Source organism: Heterocephalus glaber, unplaced genomic scaffold (assembly GCF_053883595.1).
Source record: "Heterocephalus glaber isolate CG9 unplaced genomic scaffold, H.glaber_assembly_v1.0 deba00001760, whole genome shotgun sequence".
In the NCBI taxonomy this organism is placed as follows: domain Eukaryota; kingdom Metazoa; phylum Chordata; class Mammalia; order Rodentia; family Bathyergidae; genus Heterocephalus; species Heterocephalus glaber.
Window position 1 is genome coordinate 7457071 of NW_028258457.1, and position 19195 is coordinate 7476265.

General features: G+C 56.1%; 2 protein-coding genes across 2 annotated transcripts; both read left to right on the forward strand.

Annotated features, from left to right (window-relative positions):
• Positions 1–761: 761 nt before the first annotated feature.
• On the forward strand, positions 762–6914 carry Slc25a41 (solute carrier family 25 member 41). The gene is given in 7 exon segments (XM_021245134.2): positions 762–914; positions 1533–1685; positions 1795–1902; positions 4483–4535; positions 4537–4648; positions 5323–5470; positions 6568–6914. Coding segments are annotated over 7 exon segments (876 nt in total). The 5' UTR covers positions 762–785; the 3' UTR covers positions 6741–6914.
• Positions 6915–8056: 1142 nt separating this feature from the next.
• Positions 8057–18635, forward strand: Khsrp (KH-type splicing regulatory protein). Its single transcript, XM_004865619.4, has 19 exons — positions 8057–8448; positions 10234–10330; positions 10910–10948; positions 11292–11331; positions 12059–12108; positions 12333–12404; positions 13294–13351; positions 13605–13782; positions 13904–14002; positions 14240–14338; positions 14426–14528; positions 15042–15142; positions 15246–15390; positions 15466–15626; positions 15712–15821; positions 16171–16259; positions 16341–16541; positions 16622–16699; positions 16772–18635. Exons 1-19 carry the CDS (start codon positions 8200–8202, stop codon positions 17047–17049), a joined length of 2247 nt encoding a protein of 748 aa, XP_004865676.1. The 5' UTR covers positions 8057–8199; the 3' UTR covers positions 17050–18635.
• Positions 18636–19195: the final 560 nt, after the last annotated feature.

Consider the following 19195-nt stretch of genomic DNA (forward strand, 5'->3'; position numbering starts at 1 on the left):
TGAGGCAGGAGGATCACCACAAGTTGATGCCCAGCCTGGGCAACATAGTGAGTCCAAGACCAGCCTGAACTACACAGCAAGACCCTGTCTCAAAAAAATAAAAACTAAGGTCACTAAGCCCATCACGTGGACCCTAGCAACATGTTCTCCCAAACGCCCAGCCTCCACATTCTGTACCGCTGAGAGGGCTTTAACATGAGAACTCCAGCAGGACACAATTCAGTCCATCAGCTGCAACATATCCTCAGGGTGGGGGCAGCGTGGGCCATCACTCTGCCCACCACACCCACGGAGGTCACAAGGGTCTCTATGACTTGACCGCTGGGCCCAAGCTGCTCCGGGCAGCCACGCCCACTTGGCAGGTGCTTCGTCCCGCTTCGGGCGACCCAACCTCCAGCTGCCATGGCTGTTGGTACTGAAGACTCCAATGACTCTGGCTCCAGGCTCCAGACCCTGATTCACAGGGTCAAGGCCTGGCCCCTCAAAGCCCCTCTGCGCCTCTTGCCCCACCTCCACCCTCACCCCCACCCGCACCCCTGCCGCCTCTGTCCTCACGCCCCCGGATGTACACACACCCAGTTCGTGTTTCGTGGCGTGGGTGAGGGCCATTCTGACCATCTCCCATGCCAGCAGGTTAGTCTGGGGAACACAGCGGTCCCAGGGCTTCCGGCCTGGGCCGCAGGGGAGGGATTCCCGCCACGCAGCTAGGACAAAAGGCCCAGGGTGGCCAAGGACAGGCACGGGCTGGGTCTTCCCTGCAGGTGCTGGACACGGGAGAGCAGCTGATGGTCCCTGTGGAGGTCCTGGAGATACAGAACAACGGGCCCCTGTGGAAGTTTCTGCTGTCGGGCGCCGTAGCCGGGGCCGTGTCCTGCACGGGAACGGCGCCTCTGGACGCCAAGGTGTACATGCAGGTGTGTGCACAGGGTAGTGCGGGATATCCGGACCACAGGGTGGGGGCCTGGGGATGGATGGAATTCAGGAAGAAGGGTGGAGTGGGGCTCCCATGAGGAGACGTTGGGATTGGAGCTGTGGCCAGTGTAGGGAGTATGGAGTTGGGGACAGGGCTGCTAGGACCACAACGAGGACAGGGCCCAACCCTGAGCCGGAGCTGAGCTTTTGGAGACCAGGGAATTCGGGACACTTTGTGGTGGGGTGTGTGCAGGTCTTTGGGTGGGTTTGAAGACTAAATGAGGAAGCTGCAGAAGTGCCACACAGCTGTAATTCCAGCACTCTGGGAGGCTGAGGCAGGAAGATCCAAAGTTTTGAGTCCAAGCTGGGCCATTTAACAAGGGCCGGGGATTTAGCTGAGTGGTTCTGCTGCCTGCCTCAAAAGCCCAAGGTCCCAAGTTCCATCCCCGGCACACACACAAAAAATGCAATGTTAACAAGACAACGTCTCCAAAAGCCAAGAAGGTAGTCCAGGGTGCAAAGGCCTTGGGTTTAATCTTCAATACATTGGGTCAGCGTTGGGTTCAGGCTGGGGTGAAGGTGCAGGCTTGCTGAAGGGTCCTCATGGGGCCTCCTCCCAGGTCTACTCCTCCAAGAACAACCTTATGAACCTGCTCGGAGGGCTCAGGAGCATGGTCCAGGAGGGGGGCATCCTCTCCCTGTGGCGGGGCAATGGCATCAACGTGCTCAAGATCGCCCCGGAGTACGCCAGCAAGTTCTCGGTCTTTGAGCAGGTGGGGAGAGTCTGCTTTGCCCCGGCCAGCCCAGACGACCCCCCCCCACACACACTTTGGGGTCAGGGCAGGCAGGGGCGGCTCCTTCCTCACCACTCTCTCCCTCCAGGGCAAGGGTTACTTCTGTGAAGAACATGGGTCCCCAGCCTTCCAGGAGCGGCTGCTGGCTGGCTCCCTGGCCATGACCATCTCTCAGACTCTCATCGACCCCACGGAGGTGAGCGCGCCACTGCTGGCAGCTGCTGGCCCTGCGGCTTCCTCCCACCCTCCCACCCAGCCTCCTGTTCCTTTCTCCTCCTCCTTTCCTTAGTTTCTTCTCCTCCTCCTCCCCTTCCTTTTACTCCTCCTCCATCTCCTCCTCCTCCTCCTCACCCCCCTTTCCTATTAGGAGATAAGCGTCCAGCTTTGACTTCACAGCGCCAGGCAGTCATTTCAGCACTGTGTCCTGGACCAGCCCAGCCTTCCCACAGTGACCCAAGATGCACCCCCCGCCCCGGAATTTACTGAGTTCCTCTGTATGTTCCAGTCGATTTGGGGGCTTTCTTTTCCTGCTATATTCTCATTCTCTCTCTCTCTCTCTCTCTCTGGACTGAACCCAGGGCCTCTGCACTGAGCTACATCCCAGCACCCCACTTTCTTTTCTGGTTTTGTTTTTTTTTTGAGACAAGTCTTGCCAAATGGCTAAGTTGTCCAGGCTGGGCTTGAATTTGTGATCTTCCTGCCTCAGCTTCCTGAGTGTTGGGATTATAGCTGCATGCTACCATACCCAGCAAATTGACTCCTCCAAGACCAAGCAGAAGCTGGGCATGGTGCCACATTCCTGTAATCCAAGCACTCAGGAGGCTGAGGCAGGAGGATCAAAAGTTCAAGACAAGGGCCGGGGATTTAGCTCAGTGGTTCCGCAGCCTGCCTTGCAAGCGCAAGGACCCGAGTTCAATCCCCGGTACCAAAAAAAAAAACAAAACGTTCAAGACCAGGCTGGACTATAAAACAAGACCATGTCTAAAAAAGAAAATCAACAGGAAGGGGTGGGAGTGTGGCTCATGGCCCTGGGTTCAATCCTGAGTACCACATAAATAAAAACACCCAACAGAGCTTTGAATCCCTGATTTCTTGTGTGATTGGCCTACTCTGGACACCTTCTTTTTTTGATTCCCTTAAAGCAACTGATAAGTGCTTTAATTAGCTCTGCAAAATAACTCTGACCTTGGACTGGCACAGTCCCTGGCCCAATCAGGGGATGCTGTCCTCTGGTTCTCACAGGTCAGTGGGCAGGCAGGAGGCACCCTGTGGGTCTATGTATGGCTGGAGGAAGCTCGGACTATCACGAAATAGCTGAGGCTGGATGATCTTACAAGGAAGAGTGTTATCTAGTGCCCAGCACGGGAGGTTCAACGGTTCAGGTGACAGCCTTCTGCTGGGAGAGCCCCAGGCTGGCAGAGGACATCACACTGTGAGAGACAGAGGGCATATGTGCTAGACGCTGTCCTTCTTATATGGCCACCAGGATCCCAAGCTCTATTCCTAGTCACCTCCCGAAGCCGCCTTTTTTGTGTGTGTACCGGGGATTGAAGTCGGGTCCTTGCGTTTGTGAGGCAGGCGGCAGAACCACTGATCTAAATCCCCAGCCCCTCTTCTCTCTTGACTAGTATCATATTAAGCTTCTATGCTCCTTGTACCTCACAAAGGGATTCAGTTTCCACATTTGGGGCCGGGATTTAGCCCAGTGGTACCGTGCCTATGTGCCACGCATAAGATCCTAAGTTTGATTCTTGGTACCAAAAAAAAAAAAATTCCACACTTGGAAGCCCTGTAGAATCCTCAAACTACATCCAAACCATGGTAGAGACCACCTCAGAATTTTGCCCATGGTTTTTTGTTTTCTTTTCACATGCTTTTTTTTTTTTTTTGTACCGGGGATCAAACTCAGGACCTTGTGCTTTTCAGGGCAGGCAGTGGGACCACTGAGCTAAATCCCCAGCTGTTTGTTTTCTTTTTTGTGCTGGGGACTGAATCCATGATAATCCACACCCCTATTTTACTTTATTTTATTGATTTATTTAGGTTTTGTTTTTGCCTTTGCCTTTTTCTTTTTTTTTTTCTGTATCAGGGATCAAACTCAGGACCTTGAGTTTGCCAGGCAGGCACAGTGCCACTGAGCTCCATCCCCAGTCTCATTTTTTTTGTTTTTTGAGACAGGGTCTTACACCAGGCTGGCCTTGAACTCACTATGTAATCCTGACTGGCCTCAAATATGCCTGCCTCAAATATTTCAATATGGTAGTATTTTGTAAAAATTCTGGCTTCTGGCCAGGCATGGTGGTACATGGATATAATCCCAGTACTCTGGAGGCTGAGGCAGGAGGATCACTTCAAGTTTGAGGCCAACCCAGACTACAGGGTGAGTTCAAGGTCAGCCTGGACTACATAGTGAGATCCTGTGTCAAAAGCACTCCCCAAAACTCCGGCTTCCGGTTTCTACAGACTGGTAAATCTGGCCCTGTGGTGCATGCATTCCTGCAGTTCGGCAGGATCATTAGGAGTTGGAGGCAACCTGGCCTACACAGCAGGGCCCTGCCTCAAAAAACAAGAAAAGCTAACAGACCATACTCCGTCCATATCCACTCCTTTAGTCCCGTGACTTGGTGACACGTGAGCTCTGGAACCAGAACCCCAAATCCAGGGAGCAGACGAAGAGTAGGGAGCGAGACTGACAGCCTCAGTGCCCTCGTCAGGAGGACAGGAGCCAACGGTGGCACTGCTGAGGTCCTGAATCAAATTAACTGCCCCCCACCAGGTGCTCAAGACCAGGCTGACCCTGAGCCAGAAAGGCCAGTACCTGGGGCTGCTGCATTGAAGAAGAGATCATGAGGTGGGAGGGTGCCCGAGCCCTTTACCGAGGCTACCTGCCCAACATGCTCAGCATCATTCCCTATGCCTGCGCTGACCTAGCGGTCTATGAGGTACGTGCCCCACAGAGATGAGGGCAGCGCTGGCCTCAGCTGGCACCCATAGTCAGCTTCTTCTGCTCCTCCCTTTCTCTCGATTTTTTTGGTACGGGGATCAAGCTCAGGACCTTGTGCTTGTGAGGAAAGCGGCAGAACCACTGAGCTAAATCCCCGGCCCTCGATTTGTTTTTTGATACAGGGTCTATGTAGTCCAGCCAGACCGATTCACAGTAATTCTCCTGCCTCTGGATGAGATCAACTTTTTCAGATTCTGCATATGAGGGAGGACATTTTGGTATTCGTCTTTCTGTGTCTGGCTTACTTAATTTCCCTAGTTCTCCCCAGGTGGCTGCAGATGACAAGACTTCCATTTTTTTTGGTTTTTGGGGGGGTTTTTGGTACCGGAGATCAAACTCAGGACCTTGAGCTTAGACTTCATTCTTTTTAATACCTGTATAGCATTCCTCTATGTTTTTTGTTTGTTTGTTTTTTTGGTACCGGGGATCGAACTCGGGACCTTGCACTTGCAAGGCAGGAGGCAGGCGGCAGAACCACTGGGCTAAATCCCTGGCCCAAGTATTCCTCTATGTACAGAGACCACACTTTCATTCATTTATTGATGGATATCTATAGAGGTTGACTACACATGTTGGCTCTTATGAATGATATTCTTGTCCCTTCTTTTGCAGATGCTACAGTGTTTATGGCTGAAGTCAGTCAGGGATATGGAGGACCCCAGCAGCCTGGTCAGTCTGTCCTCCGTGACACTGTCCACAACCTGTGGATAGATGGCCAGTTATCCACTGACTTTGGTGTCCACCCGGATGCAGGCACAAGGTCAGCCTGGCCCTAGTGGCCACCACACATGCCCTGCGTGCCTTCTCCAGCTTTGAATTTCCTCATCTTCTTGTTTTGGTCTTGGTTTTTTCGAGACAAGGTCTCCATATTAGCTCTTCTGCCTCAGCCTCCCAAGTTGCTGGGATCACAGGTGTGCACCACAACTCCCAGCGTCCTCTTTAGCTGACTCCTAGACCTCCAGAGCTGATCCTGGACACCTCTGCTGACCCCTGAACTCACCAAGACTTTTTTTTTTTTGCAGTGGGGATTGAACCCAGGGCATTTACAGTGAGCTACATCCCCAGCCCCTTTAGATTTTGGGGTTTTTAAATTTTGTGAGACAGGGTCTCCCTATGTAGTTAATCCTGGGCTTGAACTCACTATGCAGCCCAGGCTGGCCTCAAACTAAGGCAATCATCCTGCCTCAGCCTCAGGACTGCTGGGATTACAGGTGTGCACGACCACGCCCAGTTTCTTTTTTGGGGGGGGGCACAGGGTCTTGCTAAATTGCCCAGACTGGACTTGAACTTGTGATTCCGCCTGCCTTAGCTTCAGGGAGTGTTGGGATTATAGGTATGCAGCACCATGCTAAGCTCCACCAAGATTTATTATATTCACCCTTCAATCTGATCCTAAGTCTCAAATTAGAAATTTAATTATTTATTTATTTTTTTGGTACCAGGCATGGAACTCAGGACCTTGCGCTTGTGTTCACTGAACCACTAAGCTAAATTCCCGGCCTCAAATTAATCCTTTATAAAAAATCACACACACAACAAAAGTCATTAAACTTGGCGTGGTGGTGCACGCCTATAATCCCAGCACTCGGGAAGCTGAGGCAGGAAGATCACAAATTCAAAGCCACCCTGTGTGCTACACTGTGAGATCAAGGCCAGTTAGAACTATAAAGCAGACCCTATCTCAAAAAACAAAAACAAGCAAAAGAATCACTAAAGCTAAGCATCTATCTCCCACATAACTCCAAAATTCCCACAACAGTCGACCCAGACATTCACACTAACCTCCAAGACACCCCCCAAATGACCTCCTAGGCTTTCCCAAACAGACGAGTTCTCAGCTTGTCTCTGCCTCCAGAGACATCGTGGAGGGCTCCAAGTCCACCATGAGTGGAGTCTTTTGGCAGATCCTGGCTGAACAGGGCTGGCAGGGGCTTTATCGAGGCATTATTCCCAGGTTACTGAAGGTGTTGCCAGCGGGTGGCATCAGCTGTGTGGTGTATGAAGCCATGAAGAAAATGCTGGGCGTGTAGGCCATGAGCTAAGATGACACGTCCTAAGAAGAAATAGGACCGGAATCTTCGGTGTCCCTGGGCCCCAGAGGGCCCACTAGAGCCCCAAAGAGCCCACTCAAGCAGTTTTTGGTTTCAAACACCAGCTAGAGGCTTGCCTCAGAAGATATCTGGGGTTCCCTGCCCAGACTTCAGCCTGAGACCTGAGTTTGGTCTCCAGCCTGCCTTCTGCTTGGCTCATCCTGGCTCTAGGACTAATGGTGAATGTGGAGACAACCATATATACAGATAGTTTCTGCTGGACGTGTATGGGATGCGTGATTCTAGGAGCTGAGAACCTGGGATCCGTGGTTCCACGACAGGAGCCACGGGTTCAGATCCCTTAAGTGAAGGCAGTAGGTAGGCAATAAACCTGGGGAGAGGAGTTGGTCCCGTGATTCCCAGAAGAGTAGGGGCTCAAGATCCCCGCTGGGTCCCCCCCAGCTCTCTGGCCACCTCGACCCCGGTAGCATCCGATCTACAAGGCTTCAAGCAAGCCACGTGCCGAGCCTACCTAGCCAGCCCTCTCAGGCCCTAACCCAGACTGCAGGCCTGAGCTCTGTGACCCGATCACCACCGCCCACGTAGGCTGCCATTCACTCCGACTCCGGCTAATCCGCTCTCGCTGTTTGATGACCGACTCCGCCCCAACGCCGCTGCCCTTCCACTGGCTCCCACCAAAACTGGGCAATTTTATTTCCTTCATCGCCACTTGTCCAGAGCCGTGTCAGTCACCTAATACCCGCCCCTGTCGCTCAGCTATTGGATAAGAAGTGAAGGCTAGACCAGGATTTTGGTTAACAAGAAAAGCAATCAAGAGCAAATCCAAGCTCGTCACTCTATACTCATTAGTGATTGGATTAAATTGCCTGACAATCACTACAATCACTGCCTCTCTTGTATGTTTATTGGCTTAACTGCCCAACGAGCGCCCGCCCTACCAGTCCAAAGAGGTCTTTTGCTAAGCCCCGCCTTCCAGCCCATGTGACTCTTCAGCGCCATCAATACGATTCCGAGGCCGCCCCAGGAATTTAGAGCTCACACCCCATTGGGCGTCCTGCCTTCCCGGACTGCCACGATTTGCCCGTCCAGCGCCGGGAGCCCGCACCCCATTGCCTCCAAGAATAGTCAGTCACTCGGCGCCTTCCTCCCACTACCCCTCAGGGCACTCCGATTGGCCGCCCGCTTCTAGGGCCCATGATTGGTGTGCGGGGAGCGACGGCCGTCCCCCATTGGTCAAACTATACCGTCCATCAAGCCACCGGCGGGAGGGGGCGACCCTCTCCCCCCGTCGTCTTCCCTGCCGCTCGGTTCCCAGAGTGCTCCGCGGCCGTGTGGAGCAAGGCCTTGTTCCCGCGTTGAGCCGCCGCCGCCGCCGCCTCCTCCTCCTCCTCCTCCTCCTCAGCTTCAGCCTCCGCGCCAGGCCCGGCCCCGCCGCGCCATGTCGGACTACAGCACAGGAGGACCCCCTCCCGGGCCGCCGCCCCCCGCCGGCGGGGGTGGGGGAGCCGGGGGCGCCGGGGGAGGCCCTCCGCCGGGCCCGCCGGGCGCAGGGGACCGGGGTGGCGGCGGCCCGGGTGGCGGCGGCCCGGGTGGAGGGTCTGCCGGGGGCCCCTCGCAGCCGCCCGGCGGAGGAGGCCCGGGCACCCGCAAGGACGCCTTTGCCGACGCTGTGCAGCGGGCCCGCCAGGTGAGGAGGCCGCGGGCCGGAGGGGCGCGCGCGCCAGCGGGGGAGGAGGTGGGGGTCACGTGCACGCGCGCGGGGGTCGCCGGGGGAGGGGGCCTGAGGCCGCCACCGGGTCACGTGGGCGCCAGGCGGGGTCCTGGCCCTCCCGTAGGTTTCTCCGCGGGTGACCCCCTTACAGGAGGTAGGGGCATATTGAGGGTCACCAGGAGCAGCCCCTGAACGTAGAGGGGGCACGGAGCTCTGGCACCTACCTTGAATCTCCCTTTATACTGCGAGGGCCTGCATGCTCCCGGTCCCGGGAAGAAAAGGGCGCTCCTTTCTGAGCGAAGGGTCTTGGTTTGCGCCCCTGCCCTTTCCACGTTAGGGCGAAGGGTCGTGTTTGACCCAAATCCCACTAATCCTCTCGTGCTAGAAGGAAGGGACTTGGGGAGGGCAGTCGTGTATCTTGTTTGGAAAGTGTTGAGGGGGACCCTTTCGCGGCCAAAGTGGCTGATCATTTGGACAAAATGGGGAAGATGGGCCTGAGGATTGGGACTTGGATGGCTTTGGAAATATGGAGAGGGTCCCACCGTCGTGTTTTTAGGCCTGATGGCAACAGGAAGTGTCAGATGCTGGGTTCCCTAGCTTCATTCACAGCCTGCCCCCTGCCTGGACGGGTGGGGGCCCTTAGAATGGGAAGATCTCCCCGCCCTTTCAGGAAGCCTACGGGCCGGGCCGTGGGCTTGGCCGATCTTGAAGGCTGTGAGGCTGTCCCAAAGCCTTCGGGCCGAGGACTGGCTCCTCCCAAGGTGGGAGGATCCGTTAGTCGCCAGCGGTTTCCCCAGGTGTGGTCTCTGGCTACCTCACCTCCGGTGTGGGGTTAGTTATAAGGTGCCTTTGATTTGGTTGCCCCTCAAAACGTCTTGATTCTGAGACAGCTTTAACTGGGGAAGTTGGTACTGTTGGTTGGGGTGACATACAGTCCTATATGAGCATCCCAAGAGCTTTGGCTCAAGGTAAGCATTTTTAAAAATGTAATTTTTGAGAGTATTGGAAAGATAGGTCCTAACTAAGGGTTTGGGTTTCCAAACCACAGGCTGTGGTCTTAACATTTGTTTACTGGATTGAAGTTTATTTGAAAGTTACTCTTCGTTTATCTAAAATGTGACGTGTTCCAAAAGGATCTTTGAGCCAGCCAGGCGGCCCATGCATGTAAACCTGTAATCCCAGCGCTAGGGAGGCTGAGGCAGGAAGATCACTTTGAGTTCGAGGTCAGCCTGAACTACAGAGCTAGATCTTGTCTTAAGGGGGCAGGGGTCCTTTTGTTTTGGTCACATGAAAATTTCAGGTGCCTTGAAGCAAAATATACCCTGGGATTTGTTCCATACACTTTTGTGAAGACTTTTGAAGGTGAAGGAGATGAAGGAAAGTTGTACTTGTAGTTGACACCTAGAACTGGGCTGGAGTCACACAATCCAGCTCTCTGCTTGCATGAGGTCCTGCTCTTGGTGGTGGTGGGGGAGTGACCCCAGGACCCTCCCTCAAATTAGAGCTGCTGTTTCCTTGATGCCTGAGAAAAGAATCAGTGTGGATTACAGCCTGGCTGCCACCGTTAAGGCTCAGATCCCACCGAGGAAGGGAAAAGGGAGATTTGAGAGTTCCTAGAGAACTTAGAGGCCTTCTGAAATCTCCTTCCAGGCTGACTTCACACCTGCAGGCGCTTCTCCAAGTGAGGGAGTGGCCCCTCCCAGCCAGCTGGTGTGAGGTGCTGGGTTTGGGTGGTAATTTTTCTGTGCTTCCTACTTCCAGATCGCAGCCAAAATTGGAGGCGATGCTGCCACAACCGTGAATAACAGCACTCCTGATTTTGGTTTTGGGGGCCAAAAGAGACAGTTGGAAGATGGAGGTAACTCCTAGTGGCTGCTTTTCATCTGGGAGGCAGGGCTGGGGCAGGAGCAGCACTTATTTGTTAGATTGGTGTTCAGAATGGGGCCGCTGCGCGTCTCCTAAAACCCCGGTGATCCCAGCTTTGTTCATTCTTTTTGTCTGCCACTCTGAGGTGTCAGGTGACCTAGAGGAGGGCAGGTTGATTGTGACTGGGGCCAAGTTGTAAGTTCCTGAGATCATTCCTCCCGGGTGGGAGGCTGGGGAGCCTCAAAGCCTGCATAGAGTTGGGCCAACCTAGGATGTGCAGCATTACCTGAGAGACAGCCAGTGACTGGTTCTGCCTCTGTCTTCAAGCCCCTGGCCCCCAAGCAAGCCTGGTCCTAAACTGTAAGAACTCAGTGCCACCATCATTGTCCACTTGTTAGAAAGGTCCCAGTGGCATGGTTGAGGAGGCCTCCCCCTCCCTCACTAGATCTCTCTACTAGTAGGCCTCTCCTACTCTGTCTGGGCTCTCAGCAGGGAAGGGAGTTGTCTGCCCGAACAGGGGACACCAGTGTCAGGTGGGTGGGTGCATCAGCTGACATCCTTTCTTCCACAGATCAGCCAGAGAGCAAGAAACTGGCTTCCCAGGGAGACTGTAAGTCTGCTGGGTGACGTGGGCACAGGCGACTTCAGGGGCTGGAGGGTGTGGGCAGTCAGGAGCAGGGAGCACTGAGCAGACAGCACCGCTCCCTCGTAGAAGCTCGCAGTGTTCACGTTCCAGGACCCACGGGTTTAGGGATCCCAGAACCCCCTGTGTGTGACGGCCCTGTCAGTAATGCTTTTGTGAGGAGGGACTACAGCACCCATCAGGTGTAGGAGCCAGTGCAGAACTGCTGTGATAAGTGCCAGTTGCCGTGTGGGCAGGGGTACACTGGGACAGGCACGTGTGTTCCAAAGAGGAGCCCAGCTGAACTTCCCTTGGCGATTTCTCTCCACAGCGATTGGTTCTCAGCTTGGACCCATCCACCCTCCACCACGGTGAGTTGTGGCGCGGAACACACCCTGCGTTCTCTGTCTCTTCCCGCTGCACTGTCTGGGGCACACTGTTCCGGGCTTTTGCCGTGCCAGCAGAAGGGGGACATAGGGCCACATCCCCGCTCTGCTCTGTTCCTGCCCGGTGTAGGGTCAGGGACAGGCTTGTGGTGGTGGCAGGAAGGGCCGGGGACGCTCAAACACACAGATTCTGGTTTCTGCAAATGCTTACGCCACTGAATGTTGCAGAGCCCCTGGCCACCTCAGGTAGATGTGGGTGAACCTGACATGGGTTGTTTGGAAAGGGCCACAGCTTTTCTTTTTTTCGACAGGCTGGTAGTTTTATAAAATACAGTGAATGGGATTTACTGCAAAAATGAAATGAACAGGATACCTAACCAACTCCTTACTGAGACATAAAATGATTGTCAGCTTGCTGTAAGAGCTCCTAGCTCTTGCTCTCACACTGAGGCCGAGGGATGACCCAGGCTGCTGCCTCAGACCAAGCCTTTTGGCACAGATGGGGCCACTGAGTCCTTGAGAAGCCGTGTGGCCACTGTCTCATCTGAGTCTGCTTAGGCCTGTGGAGACTTGGTTCCCAGCTTGTGGGAAGCAGGGTTTGCAGCCTGAAGTGGCAGGGCTGTGGCTTCCAGCACCGGCAGGGCATTTTCTCCAAAAGACCCTTTCAGGCTTCTGTCTTCCCACTGGAGATTGACTTTTGGTGTCTCTACAGGACTTCAGTGACAGAAGAATACAGGGTCCCGGACGGCATGGTTGGCCTGAGTGAGTGTGGGTTTCCGTGGTGAGGGGCAGTGTCCTGGAAGCCCTGGCTGAGGGACTTCTGTGTTCTCTCTTATGATCAGAGGGCAGGGCCTCTCATGTCTGTCTGGAAATGACTTGTGGGCTTCCCCTATTCCTCAGAGGAGCTGCCCTGAAACCCCGACCCCAGTCTGCTGAGTTCTGGGCTCCGTCAGCTAATCTGTTTTTCTCCTTTTTTCTCCATCTAGTCATTGGTAGAGGTGGTGAACAAATTAACAAAATCCAACAGGACTCAGGTTGTAAAGTACAGATCTCTCCAGGTATGCATGAGAGAGCCAGCTTCGGGTCAAGGTGGGGGCTGGGGCAGGCTCAGGCTCTTTGCACTTTTCTTTAAGTGCTTAACTTTTTCTGGGATTCTGTAGAAGTCAGATTGGCTCTTTTATCGGGTGCTATATACCAGGCTCAGTGCAGAATTGAAACTACCGCCATGAGGTGTAGCTATGAGTGGTTTTTGTTTGATTTTTTTCGTGGGGGATGCACCGAGGTGGAAAGTGTAGAACCAAACTCAGGGTGCCTCCTTCCAGGCAGCACCCTCTGAGCTGCCTTCTAAGTTGTCACTGAAATGAAATATCCAAAAGGACAGTCGGGGTTGGGTATGAGATTGATTAAGCTGCTTGAGGTCACGGCTGGGTTTGAGTCCCAGTCCTCAGAACCTTGAATTCCTAAGCTGCGAAGCACCTGTGTTGCACCCTCTCAGATTCTCTCAGACATATGTGATGCATTGGCTGTTGGGGCTCATGGGAGTCTCAGTAGAGTAGGGGTGGTGTGGGCTTCAGACCTAGATCCTGCTTCCCCCGCACCCCACCTCATCTTTTTTTCCCCATTATGGACTCGAAGCCTTTTGGGTTTTTTTGAGGCAGAGTCTTGCTGTGTAGCTCAGTCTGGCCTTGAGTTCACTATGCACCCGAGGCTGGCCTCGAGCTCGCAGTGATCCTCCTGCCTCAGCCTCCCAAGTGCTGAGATTGCACGCATTTGGCACAATACCCAGCTGAACTCAAAGCTTCTTGACTGAGGTTTTGCATCTAGCAGGCTTCCAGGGATTTGCGGGGAGTTAGATTGACTTGTCAGACTGGGGAATGGTGATGCTCGGAGGCCTAAGTCCCAGGGCTGGGAGGGCACTGACCCTGTCTCCTCTGCTCTCCTCTCTAGACAGCGGTGGGCTGCCTGAGCGCAGCGTGTCCCTGACCGGAGCCCCAGAGTCTGTCCAGTAAGTTCCCAAAGGACCTCGCTGTGCTGTGCTGTGAGGAGAGGACCGAACAGCGTCCTCTCCTTCCCACTCCCCATACCTGTCCCCCACTCCTGCCCCTCCAGGGAGGCAGGTTGACAGGTTGCTTCCCAGGAATTCCTGGGTCTGGGGAACCCCCGAGCCCCAGTGCCTGGCCCTTCTCCCTGGCATCTGGGGTGAAACCTCCCCTCTGTGCTGGGTGGCACCAGACCAGTACTGTTCTTCCTCTTCCCAGGAAAGCAAAGATGATGCTGGATGACATTGTGTCTCGGGGTCGTGGGGGACCCCCAGGCCAGTTCCATGACAGTGCCAATGGGGGTCAGAATGGCACTGTGCAGGAGGAGATTATGATCCCTGCGGGCAAGGCTGGCCTGGTCATTGGCAAAGGCGGGGAGACGATTAAACAGCTGCAGGTGAGGGGAACACCGAGGACGTGGCTGAGCTCCTTGTGTCTATACAACTACAACCCACCCACCCCCAGCACCAAAGAGCCCCGTGAGAGCCCGGCACTGACGGTTACCCTTGATTGTCAAGGAACGCGCCGGGGTGAAGATGATCCTAATTCAGGACGGATCCCAGAACACGAATGTGGACAAGCCTCTGCGGATCATCGGGGACCCTTACAAAGTGCAGGTGGGCGCCCAGGAGCTGGGCTCTGGGTGGCCCTGAGGATAGCCACAAAGTGGGAAGGGCTTTCCAAGCACCATTTGTGGGGAGCTGCCTCCCTACCGTGTCCATTTCCTTATCTGATGAGGGGGCTGCCCATTAGGGTGACAGATAGAGCACTTTGGGGTGCTGTTGGGCTCCTGGCAGGCTAGCAGGGTGGGCACTCTGGGCGGGCCCATGCCAACCACGCCTATGTGTTTACAGCAAGCCTGCGAGATGGTGATGGACATCCTCCGTGAACGTGACCAGGGTGGCTTTGGGGACCGGAATGAGTACGGATCTCGGATTGGCGGGGGCATTGATGTGAGTCCTGGTCCACCGGGGTGGAGGGGAAGGGCCAGGAGGTGGGCAGTGGAACCAGCTGAACCCTTTGCACCCTGCCCTCCCCAGGTCCCGGTGCCCAGGCATTCTGTCGGGGTGGTCATTGGCCGGAGCGGTGAAATGATCAAGAAGATCCAGAATGATGCCGGGGTGCGGATTCAGTTCAAGCAAGGTCAGCCATGTGGGCAGGCTCGGCTCAGCAGGCTCGGTCATAGCTCGGGCCGACCCACACCTGTCAGTGCCTCCCTGGGAAGCGGAGCTGAGGTGCTGAGGCCTCCGGGGCAGCCATGCGTGCTGGCCCTGTGTGGTCTTTCCAGGTCCACAGGGAATGCTTCCTTGTCCCCACTGAACGGCCCAGTGCCACGGGGCAGCCTGGGCCCTGGCCAGCCCTTATGACGGCCTCTGAGTGGCATGTCTGTGGGCAGGGGGACACACATGCCTACATGTCTGAGAAATCTGTGCTGTGCAATTGCTCAGTTAGCTCTGGGGATGCCAAGGCGGGAGAAGCTCAGCTGCCACCCTCACTGGGCCCGCTCCTCCCAGCCCCACAGGGAGCAGTGTCCCAGAGCAGCACCTTGCTCTGGACCTGGCAGGCGCTGGCATAGCCCAGTGTCACAGAAGTCACAGGGTTTGGAGTTTTGCCTTTCTTTGAATCAGTCTCTCTGCTCTCTTGGTGCTGCCTCAGATGATGGGACAGGACCGGAGAAGATTGCTCACATCATGGGCCCCCCAGACAGGTGTGAGCATGCAGCCCGGATTATCAACGACCTCCTCCAGAGCCTCAGGGTAGGAGGCTGGCGCCCGAGTGGGCTGCCGAGGGCTGGGAGGAGGCTGGTGGAGGCTGGGGCCGGGCTGAGGTCCTGACTGGTCCTTCCACCCTGTTTGCCAGAGTGGTCCCCCAGGCCCTCCAGGAGGTCCCGGCATGCCCCCAGGAGGCCGGGGCCGGGGCCGGGGCCAAGGCAGCTGGGGCCCCCCTGGCGGGGAGATGACCTTCTCCATCCCCACCCACAAGTGCGGGCTGGTCATCGGCCGAGGTGAGTCCACCCCAGGAAGCAGCCTCTGTCCCGCCCTACTCCTGCCTGCCCTTCACTGGCCACCTTTTTCCACAGGGGGTGAGAATGTGAAAGCCATAAACCAGCAGACAGGCGCCTTTGTAGAGATTTCCCGGCAGCTGCCGCCCAACGGGGACCCCAACTTCAAACTGTTCATCATCCGGGGCTCGCCCCAGCAGATTGACCACGCCAAGCAGCTCATCGAGGAGAAGATCGAGGTGGGCTCTTGGCGGCTACGTGCAAGCCTGGGCCCACCCCACTGCCTTCCCCCACTTAACCTCCTCCTCTTTTCCTTACCTCCAGGGTCCCCTGTGCCCTGTCGGACCAGGCCCAGGGGGACCAGGCCCTGCGGGTCCCATGGGGCCCTTCAACCCTGGGCCTTTCAATCAGGGGCCTCCAGGGGCTCCCCCCCAGTGAGTATTCCTCTTGCTTCCTGGGATTTGGGGCCGGGGGTCACTATGCTGGCTAGAAAGGGCACAGGACCTTTGCATTTCCGGCTCAGTAGTCCATCTCTGCGAGCTGGAAGCACTGCAGCAGCGGGATTCCAGGAAGTTCCTTACTTGGCTTGGATCACGGTTCAGCACATGTAACCTCTTCTCACTGAGGTGTTACTCTGCACCTAACTTCTTGTCCTTGAGCCAGCAGTCTGCCCAGCTCCTGGTGATCCTGGGGATCTAGGCTTCTGGCCCCCGCTACCCGCAACCATCCTTCACCCCGGCCAGAGCCACCACACCCCACCCACTTGTCCTCTCCTGTCCGCAGTGCCGCTGGACCCCCTCCTCACCAGTACCCGCCTCAGGGCTGGGGCAATACCTATCCCCAGTGGCAACCACCTGCTCCTCATGACCCAAGTAAGTGACCTGCGGCTTGGGGGTTGGGGGCAGGGCTGGCGCCTTGTGGGCCCCTTCTCCCAGACGCCCACTTTCCTATAGGTAAAGCCGCCGCTGCAGCCGCAGACCCTAATGCCGCCTGGGCTGCCTACTACTCCCACTACTACCAGCAGCCCCCAGGCCCCGTGCCGGGACCTGCTCCGGCCCCCGCAGCCCCGCCCACCCAAGGGGAGCCGCCACAGCCACCGCCCACCGGGCAGTCCGACTACACCAAGGCCTGGGAGGAGTACTACAAGAAGATCGGTGAGTCCTAGGGCGCGCAGGCCAGAAGGCTGGTGGGACAGAAGGCAGGCGGCCTCTGACCCCCACCCCTGCCCCGCCAGGCCAGCAGCCCCAGCAGCCCGGCGCGCCCCCTCAGCAGGACTACACGAAGGCCTGGGAGGAGTACTACAAGAAGCAAGGTGAGCGGGCGACCCCGGCGGGGCGGGCAGGGCCAGCTCTCCCCAGGGCTCTCACGCTCTGCCCGCCCACAGCCCAAGTGGCCACTGGAGGGGGTCCGGGAGCACCCCCAGGCTCCCAGCCGGACTACAGCGCCGCCTGGGCTGAGTATTACAGACAGCAGGCCGCTTACTACGGACAGACTCCCGGTCCCGGGGGCCCCCAGCCGCCTCCCACCCAGCAGGGACAGCAGCAGGCAAGTGGGAATTGCCACCCTCCTCCTCCTCCTTTCTCCTTCCAACCCCCGGCCACCGTCCATCCTGCCTTAGTGGGTAGCGCCGGCAATCCCTTCCCCTGCGGGGTGTGCCCTTGATGCCTGCAGCGGAGGCCGCGTGGCCAAGGTCTCCGGGAGCGCCCAGCCTGCCGCCGCCGGAAGCGCACGCGGGGCGGAGGTGACCGGAAGAGGCCTCCCTCCGCCTGCCGCTTGTTCCTGTGTAACGCTGTCGTGATGCTGGGGAGCGCAACACCCAGAGGTGGAACTTGTGGACTGGTGGGTAGTCCTGGGGGTGGGACAGGCCAGCAGCGCCTGTGCGGTCGCCGTCCTGGCTGCTGACCCACTCAAACTCTGGCCTCTTGGGAAGTAAATGTCCATTTCCCCCTCTGCATCACTCTTTTCGGTTTTTGTTCTTTTCCTTTTATTTTTTTGAAGCCACGATCTTATCCGGTGTCCAAGTGACTCGTTGCAGGGGCCCGGTCTGGCGGGGCTGAGGGGCCTGGGAGCCCTGAGGGGACACCCGGACCCCTCCCGCCGCCGCCCCCTCGCCGCTCTCCTCGCGCGCTGCCTCTGTGTCCAGGTCTTGTCTGTGAAGTGGGCGTGACGATCATTGCCACCTTCCAACCTACCTCACAGGGGTGTTGTGGGGACACCGTGGTCTCTGAATGTTGTTGTGACGCGCCGGGAGCCGCCTGCCTTCCTCCCCGTGCCCCAGACAGAGGGCACCCTCTCACTGGCCTCCCCTGTGCTTCTGCCTCCTCTGTGGCCTCTGTTTCTCTCTCCTCTCTGCTGAGCCCCTTCCTCCTCCAGCAAGGAGTGGACAGTCGTGAACTAGGTGGCCGCATAGTCCCCCGAGCCGAAGGCCTGGGGCCGGGCGCCGCCCTCCACCCCACCTGCCCGGTGTCCCGCCTCGCCCAGTCCCCTCTCCTGGTGACCAATTCCTGTCTCTTCCCTCTCCGCAGGCTCAGTGAATCGAATGAATGTGAACTTCTTCACCTGTGAAAATTCTTTCTTGTTTCCCATTTGTTCTGTTGGGGCTCTTTCCTTTGTTTACTGTTTCCTCAGTGCGGTGAGAGAGGGATGGCCGGGCCTCGCGCTTAGGCCTGTGTGTCTCGCGCCCTCTCCTTTCAGTCGGGAACTTCACGTTGAGCCAGCCTTAGAAGAGAGCGAGAATTCAATCTCTGCCAAAACCCCCTAAAACTTAGAGAACACGAAGAGCAGAATAAAAGCTATAAAATGATAGATATATATAAATCTCTATCCCCCAGCCCAGCCTTCCTGACACTGCCCCTGTGGGCAAAACAATCCATTTGTCCCTACTGCCCATAGCCCTCTTCTTGTTTTTAAAATAAACTTTAAAAAGGAAAAAAGAAGTCACTCTTGCTATTTTCTGGGGTATTTTTTTCTTTTTCTCTCCTTTTTTCTTCTTCTGGTTAGAGTTGGAACATTCCTTGGACCAGGTGTCCGTGTCACAGGACCCTCCCCACCTCTCTCCTCTGCTCTTCTCCCTAGCTCAGCCCCGCGCCCACCCCCCCCTTCCCAGGACTGGTCTGATCTTTTGTCTTTTCATCTGTTCAAGACGAGATTGAAACTGAAAACAATGAGAACAAAAACAAAACTTGTATGGCAGTTTTTACTTTTTATCGCTCGTTTTTAACTTCACAAATAAATGATAACAAAACCTCCCCTTGTCTGCCGGGTGCTGTCTGTCTGCCCTCCCTTCCCTGTAGTTTTGAAGCAGATGTTTGTTCTTTATAGATGTTGTTTAAAAAAGAAAAAAAAGCCTGGTAATGGTGATTGGAAATTACTTGCTTTGTGTTTTTGGTTTTTTTTTTAAGAAAAATATAAAATAGTTTTCTGCAGGTGCATTGTGCTTTCTTAAACTCTCCCTCCCCTCCCCCTTTCTTTTTGGTTAAATAAAGTGCTTTTTGTTTTAAAAAAAAAAAAACCTGCATGCCCGCTGCAGTTGTATTTGTGGAGGCGCGGGGCGCGGGGCCTGGTCCGCCGGACCCTTAGGTGTGGAAGGGGACGCGTGGAGCCCGGCAGCCTTATCTCCCCAGCCCTATCTCCCCCCGTGCTGCTGGGAAGGTGGGGCACAGGGCGCTCGTGGGCCCCGGGGACAGGTGTTCCCATGGATGCAGCTGCCAGGGCAGAGCCGGCTGTGACCGCCCGCCCTCGGGGAGGCGACCTAATGGGAGGTGGGGGTGGGGCGGGCTGCCTCGCCCCGTGGAAAATCCCGCGGTCC